This window comes from Hydractinia symbiolongicarpus, chromosome 7 (assembly GCF_029227915.1).
Source record: "Hydractinia symbiolongicarpus strain clone_291-10 chromosome 7, HSymV2.1, whole genome shotgun sequence".
NCBI lineage: Eukaryota > Metazoa > Cnidaria > Hydrozoa > Anthoathecata > Hydractiniidae > Hydractinia > Hydractinia symbiolongicarpus.
Window position 1 is genome coordinate 11,811,045 of NC_079881.1, and position 7,179 is coordinate 11,818,223.

General features: G+C 30.4%; 1 protein-coding gene across 2 annotated transcripts in view; it reads left to right on the plus strand.

Annotated features, from left to right (window-relative positions):
- Positions 1–7,179, plus strand: part of LOC130649408 (mitochondrial Rho GTPase 1-A-like) — a 32,843-nt gene that overhangs the window by 25,498 nt on the left and 166 nt on the right. The window contains exons 16-21 of one of the 2 annotated variants that reach the window (XM_057455679.1): positions 1,465–1,673; positions 2,368–2,490; positions 2,584–2,652; positions 2,892–2,948; positions 5,465–5,538; positions 5,941–6,053. In XM_057455679.1, the coding sequence (XP_057311662.1) occupies positions 1,465–1,673; positions 2,368–2,490; positions 2,584–2,652; positions 2,892–2,948; positions 5,465–5,538; positions 5,941–6,053 (645 nt within the window). The remainder of the gene's footprint in view (positions 1–1,464; positions 1,674–2,367; positions 2,491–2,583; positions 2,653–2,891; positions 2,949–5,464; positions 5,539–5,940; positions 6,054–7,179) is intronic. The other variant, XR_008983044.1, reaches the window with a different exon arrangement.

The following is a 7,179-nucleotide window of genomic DNA, read 5'->3' on the forward strand; positions in this document are numbered from 1 at the left end:
GTGCCTTTAATTAATTGTCAATTAATATATTAATCTTATGACATCATACCATAATTTAATAAAAAAGCAAAAAACATGATTTCTTAACATGGGAGATTAGCTTCACTTAAAATTAATCATTAAAGATATCCTCCGAAATTTCCCTTATAACCATTTCTGTCACAGGATATTTACGAAGACCCCAATGTTAAGAATTGCAAAAAGCATAGTTATTTGCCTAGAAGTAAAACATTTGCCATAATTTATGAAACATATCAAATGGTCAACAATATTATTTCCAGTGCTTTAAACCTGATGCAAGAACGACTTGCATAAGTTATGGTCTTGCTAATCCATTAAGAATTGCACTAAAGGTTTGGAAAATATTTCAGGAATTTCTGGAGATATATGGACCTACACAGTTCTTACAGCTATTATGGCATGTGAATCATCACACATTAAAAGTGTAGCTAAGTTATTTCCTACAGCAATTCACAAAGCATTTCACTACAAAAGGTTTAAATCAAGAAATCAATTCTCAGAGATTTTGAGTTTCAACTGCATTTAAACTAGCTTACATAACAAACATGGCGGACATATCTAGTATAATTGGGTAGAGTCTAAAAAGACTCATAAAAGGCAAAGTAGAGATTTGTCTATAATAATTTTAGCATAGAATGTTGTCATGTGAAATGCTTTTTTTACAATTTTGTACTTTATGTTTTTTCTTACGTTATCAGTCCTTGAAATTTGGCAAATTTAGGATTAGCATTGGGACTCCTGTGGTATGCGTGTTTGGGAGAGAAAGCTGCTATTAAAACATCACTACAATAGTGATTGTGTGTGCATTTAAAAAGGAGAACTTCAGTGGAATAGTGATTTCTTAGGATAAACATTGTGTAGGGCTGTCAAAGTATATGGTCAATGTGACAAAAAAAGGTTGAATATGTGATCCTTAATAAATATTCCAGTTTGGTATGTCAATAAAATCTTCCTCATTTGTGCAAACTCTATTTTAAGGCCTGTAGTGACAATTAAAAAAAACTTGTTGCTGTTATCATTGTTAAATCACAAAGAGAGAGCTAATATATGCCCCAGGCGTTTATTTTATTTTATTTTTGAGATTATATTAACAGGCACTTTGCTTTGCTGAAATTGGATTAAAATTTAAGAATATATTTACCAAAAAATTAAGAGTACTTAGACTAATACAAAGAAATACTGGCATTGATTCGTTCTGTGGAAAAAATTATGTGTCGAACATAGGATAAATTTGGTGTCCTTTGATGTTGTCTTATTTCATGTCTCAAGAATTCTTATTTTACGCTAAAATTGAAATAAATAAACACAAGTAATGTTTAAAATTTGCATAAACCACGCTTAAAATTTTGTTCTGTTCTACTTTTTAAGATACACAGTTGTACCATGCTGGAATCTTATGTTTATTTTTTGTTGTTTAATTAACATTGTTCTTATTTTTTTTAGTTACAAGAAGCAAAGACGTTGATCATCAAAAGCGCAAAACCACTCGTAGTGTATTTTTAGCTTATGTTGTTGGTCCACCTGGTGTTGGGAAGACAAGTTTTCTTCAAAGTTTTCTTAACAAAAACATTAGTGATAACAAAGAAATAAAACAATTTTCAAAGTACTCAATTAATTCGGTTCAACTTAGAAAGCACGAAGTTCATGTGATTGTAAGTTGCTGACTTGTCTTGACTATTTTATCCATACTAATGAAGCAGGTGATTTACCACATACCTTTTTTACCCTGTGTGTACGGTGCAGATTTAAAAAATTTATCATTCAAGATTTATCTTGCAAGCTTAGCTAATGTAACAACGGTGTTACACTACTTAAGAGTCCTGAGAGATTGTTCTCTCACTCCCATTGAATTTGCTTGTTAATGTACACCCCAACATTGTCGAACAACCTTATAATATTGAGAGATAGTTAACTACCTAGCCCAGGCCCTACAGGCAAAATAAAATACCCATTGAACCTATTGGGTGTAAAAGGGTGTAAAATATTAGAGCTATTTATAACAGACATATGTCAAGAAACTTAAAAATATTAAATTGAGGTTTTAAAAATAGCAGTGGGACAGCTTTCTTAAAAATTTTCTGTTTTTTTTCATAATTAATTCTAAAAACCTTTAAATTCACTAAAAAGTAAGTTTGATAACTAATAAACTAGACAATGAATCTCCACTGTGGAGAAAAGCTTATTTGTTTATGTGACCAGTCACAACTAAAAATAGGTATACAGACACAAAAATAAATTGTCTACCCCAACTTGCAATAATTTCATTTTAAGTTTTCTTACACTTTGGCAAATTGTGTCATACTTAAAAAGTTTTCAAAGATTTCAAAGCTTTTTCTTTTATTACAGTTGGAGGAAATTCCCTTCGAATTAGCTGAAGAGAAGTTGCTGGCACAAAAACATGACACGACGTGCTATTTATATGATGTGACAGACACAAACTCTTTCGCAAAAATTGCGGAACTCCATAAAGTAAGTTAATATCCAAGAATTTTCATGTAAGCCTTTCATTCAGTAATGTCCAATTTTTTGTTAAATTATCAACATATTGTACTTCCTATTTAGAAAATAAATTTAGACAAAACTCCTTCAATATTTATTGGAACAAAATCTGATTTATCCACTGTAAAGCAGGTAGGAAATGTATAGAATGACAACACCATGCTTTATTCTGGCAGTTTCGGATCTGTTGCAATAACCTTGTAACATAGTGATCACTGTTCTGTTTTTGTGAATGTACATTGTGTGCAAAGCTAATTTGTTGAATTCTACTTATTTCTTGTGCTGTTTGAAGAACTATTGAACTAGCTGGTATTATGTTTATTTATGGACTACATTAAAACTTTAATACTTACGGCTATTATTTATTTTAGAATTTTGAAGTACCTCCCAATGAATATGCATTTAAAAATTCTCCTTTTCAATTGCAAGTATGTCTTTTAATTTATTATTAAACTAACAAAAACATACAACATAGTAATTTGAATTTTCAAAACTCACATTTCAACCCCAACTCTGACTTTGTCTCCTTTATAACAGGATGGCAAAAAGAGAAAAAAGCCCTAGGATCGAGTTTGCTCACAATTTGCATTATTTTAAACAAAACGTCAAAAAAAATTAAAAAATACAAATGAAAAGTGTCTAAAAAAGCCAAAGGTGCTTAACAACCATTACATAAAAAGCGAAATACGCTAAAACTATATACTTGATTTCCCATTCCAGAAGTATGTGAGGGAAAAAAATGGTACCAAACATTAAAAAGATCCAACATTTTTTGTTAAGTCATGCAAAATCAGCTATTTAGTCTATATTGCATAAGGTAACCCTTCCAAAGATATACTCAAAGTATAAGAAATTAATAGTTGACAACACATAAAAGAGAAATATAACAAAATAGAATCATTTGGTATATTATATATCTACTGAAATATTTCAATCCAAAATATCAAAAGAACAGTTTGCCTTACAGACCTAAGCTTATAATCAAGAAAATCAAAGAAGATAACAATGCAGCGTTTTCGAATATAAGAATCGAATATATATATATTTATAAACAAACTATCGTAACATAACAGATTTAAACATTGATTTAAAGTTTATGTTTTAGGTTTAGTTTATTATAACGACATCAGCACCGAGTCACACAGTCTGTAGTGTCAAAAACAGTAACAACGGAAAAATTACTTTTTACAGTTTATATAAATTCTTTTCTATGATACACACGCTGTGTGTTTTCGTTTCAGCATTGATGTTCTTAACCTTTTTGACAAAATGCTATTCTTATTATTCTCAATATGTTCTTAGCATGACTATGGCCTTAATATATGCAATGCCTTAATAAAATAAATCCTGCTATAAGTTACTATAGCTAGCTAATGGCAATTTCTACATGTAACATGTAAAAATGGTAAACTTCTAATTAATTTTGTGCGTCATACAAATGTTCATATTTAAAACAAACTATCAAGCTCACACATATTCTTAGGATATTCTAAACTTCCAACCCATTTTTCTGAGTATATTCTTACAAAATAAGTGCTTAAAGAAAATATTTTCCGGCTCAAGGCGCAACAACAAACTTAATATTTAAGGAAAAAAGAGCTCTGGAAGAAACGGCTCAAAAATCGTTATGCACCCAAATTCATTTCTCTATCAAAAAATTAAAACAACACACACCTGCTTTTCTTTGGCTTTCTCAGTAGGTTGCTAGATAGGGCTCTCTGCAAAAAAGTCCAATCAGTTTGTTACTTCGATTAATAAATTTCACTTCATCCCACAGAGACCGTATTGGAAATGTACAACTAAAATTGTCTGGTGCATTTCCAATAAATTCTTTTTATGATGTTGTATCATCGCACGTTTTTTTCGTTTTAAAAAATATTTCTTACAACACTTCGTTCAACAACAACAGTTTGCTTTTTACATTTTAGATTCGAATTACATTCATATTCGAATGCGATACAACCTCGGTCCCAGAATACAAAAATGGAAAATATAGAAAACATATAAGCTTTAAGCTAACCTGACGATGAATAAACAGTGGCATGCCTTGTTTGAAATGACTTTTTTCAGGATTACTTTTAAAAAAGAGACAACCTTCTTCGCTTTGCTTTCATTTTTCAGTTAAAGAAAACAACTTGTTTCCCTGAGATACGGCATGCACATTGGAAACCAGGGGTAAAATTAAATTATTTTATCCATAACGACCCCCGTGGGGCTTTTAAAACAAACACAAATAAAAACAAAAAAAACACAAATAAAAACATTCAAAATATAAATTAGTTTTAATAACATAAAAAAACAGTTTTAGACAGTTTTATTTTTCAAATTAATAAGAAAAAATAATGAAATGTTTAAATAGTAACTCCCTGATTTGCGTTTTTTAACTTAGTAAATTTTAGCGTAACGCCACGCTTTGGGGACACAATGTATGAGAAATAAGAAAGTGACTTTTTTTTCCATGGTCACATCGTGCACACACACAAGCTAATATATAGATTGTTAGGAAAAATAATGTAATGTTTAAAAAATAATTTGGAGAGACTGATATGAGTTAAATTCTATCAGTCTACATTTGCAACTATACCAATTTGTTATAAAATTGAATACCATTCTTCATAACAAATTTAGTTGTATTGTGCTTAACTAGCAATTCCGGAGCATCTCTCCTGCAGATTTCTTTTAATTTAATGTTTTTACTGTTTTAAGTGCTAAAATGATATGAATGGAGTTTTTTTACCCTGTGGACTATTTAAAACACATTGTATGCATTAAATCTTGGGAAGTTAGTACTTTTTAGTCTGTATCCAATGTTTTCATCAAAAAAATTCTTAAAGATACTAAATGTCCTGTTACCATTTTAAACCTGTTAATAATATAAAAGTTGTGCTTCTGAACTTTCCTAAATTATATTTTATCCACATTAATTTTGATCATTTGGTTTTAGTTTTTTAGCTCCCTAGAAAATAATATAAAGTACAAAAATGTGTATACAAAGATCGCAACTTTGGCCAATCACACGTAAGTTTTATGTTAGTGCGCATTAGTAACTATATATTGCAATGCTTGCTGCCTGTGTGTAAGCCAAAGATGATAGCTGTGTGTAGTGGTGGGGAAATTCCTATGGACAGGTGTTTTGCTTCACTTGTAATTATTGATACAACTTCTGCATCCACAGTAAATGAAAATCTGATAGTTCATGACTATACTGATAGTTCATGACTATAAGGGAATTGTAAAATATTTCATGTCCTCAATCAAATGTTGCAATAAAGTAAATTCTGTAAAACTAGAAAAACTTCTGAGATCATAGTCTCCAAACCATACTATTATAAACTTTGAGGGATTTAACACGTAATCTAGAAAGCCATGTATTACATTTATTACGTTCTAATTTAATTTTTTTGTTTTACATCGTTTTAGAGGAGGAAGTTATAGTTCTGAAACATCTGTTATGAAATTAGCATTAACTGTTGGCCTGTCAATTACAGTATTGGCTGGAGTAGGATTCATAGCATACCGTTATTTAAGAAAAGGTAAGTTTCTAATCATTTAATTGAATTCTCTCGAACAGGACTATAGTTTGTTGCATAACAATTTTTTATTGCAATGAGAACAAGTTTTAAGCCTTGTACAATTGTTTTTCTTTTAGAACTGTTTGTCATGGTTTAAAGGTTATTAATACACTTGATTGATCATATTTGTCATATATTACAACTCATGCAGTGTATTTCAAAAATAGCTTATGGTTTGTGGCTGTTGTGTAGTAGTCGATAAGGCCTGTGGAAAAATCCATTTAGGCAGGAAAAGAATGGAAAAGAGAACCATCACTTGAATTTTGTTAATTCAGCAAGACTAATACACAAAAACTTTTTTCGGAAATTTGTTTACCCATTGTGTATAGCTTGAAACGCTAATCCAAATAATGTTTAGGATCATAGTTTTCAACTGACGCCTAAGGAGATATAAGGGGTTAAAAAATTTGCTTAAGTAAGCAAATACCTGCCACAATACAAAAAATATTTTGTTAGAGACTTGTATACCTATTGTCTACATTGTATAGATCTTAAAATGCTGATTAAGAAAATGTATAAGATCGTGTCATTTTGACAAATAGTTACAGAAATATTGAGTTTTAAGGGTACCTGTTATCCATACCATTCGGTGCCCCAGGTGTGGGAAACTTACCTAATTTGGTACAAAGTTGCCCTTAGTTACCCACATGGTAAAAATTACCGACGTCACCACCCTGTTTCCAACTTATTTGGTCTTAAAGTTATAGATGCATTATAATGGCTTCATTCATTTAAATTTAAGCTATTGATGTTAAATTCATGACATTTGAGACATAACTTTTCAGAAACATCAAAGAAAATTAACTAATCCGCTTTACCTGTCACAGACAGACGGACACACTCTTCGTATTTTTATAACGGGGATTTTTCTTTAAACACATTTTGCTCACAAAATACCAAGCTTTTTTTAATTTGTAGCCAGGGATCAGCATGTTTTTTTTTTTTGTTTTTAACTACTTTTTGCTACAAATTGCAACGAATTTGTTAATTTTTGGCTTTCCTCACAAAAACCAGATATGATTAATCATATAGTGTATACGAGACAAAGTTTGTGGTTAATACATCATGTAACTATGATAGATCATAT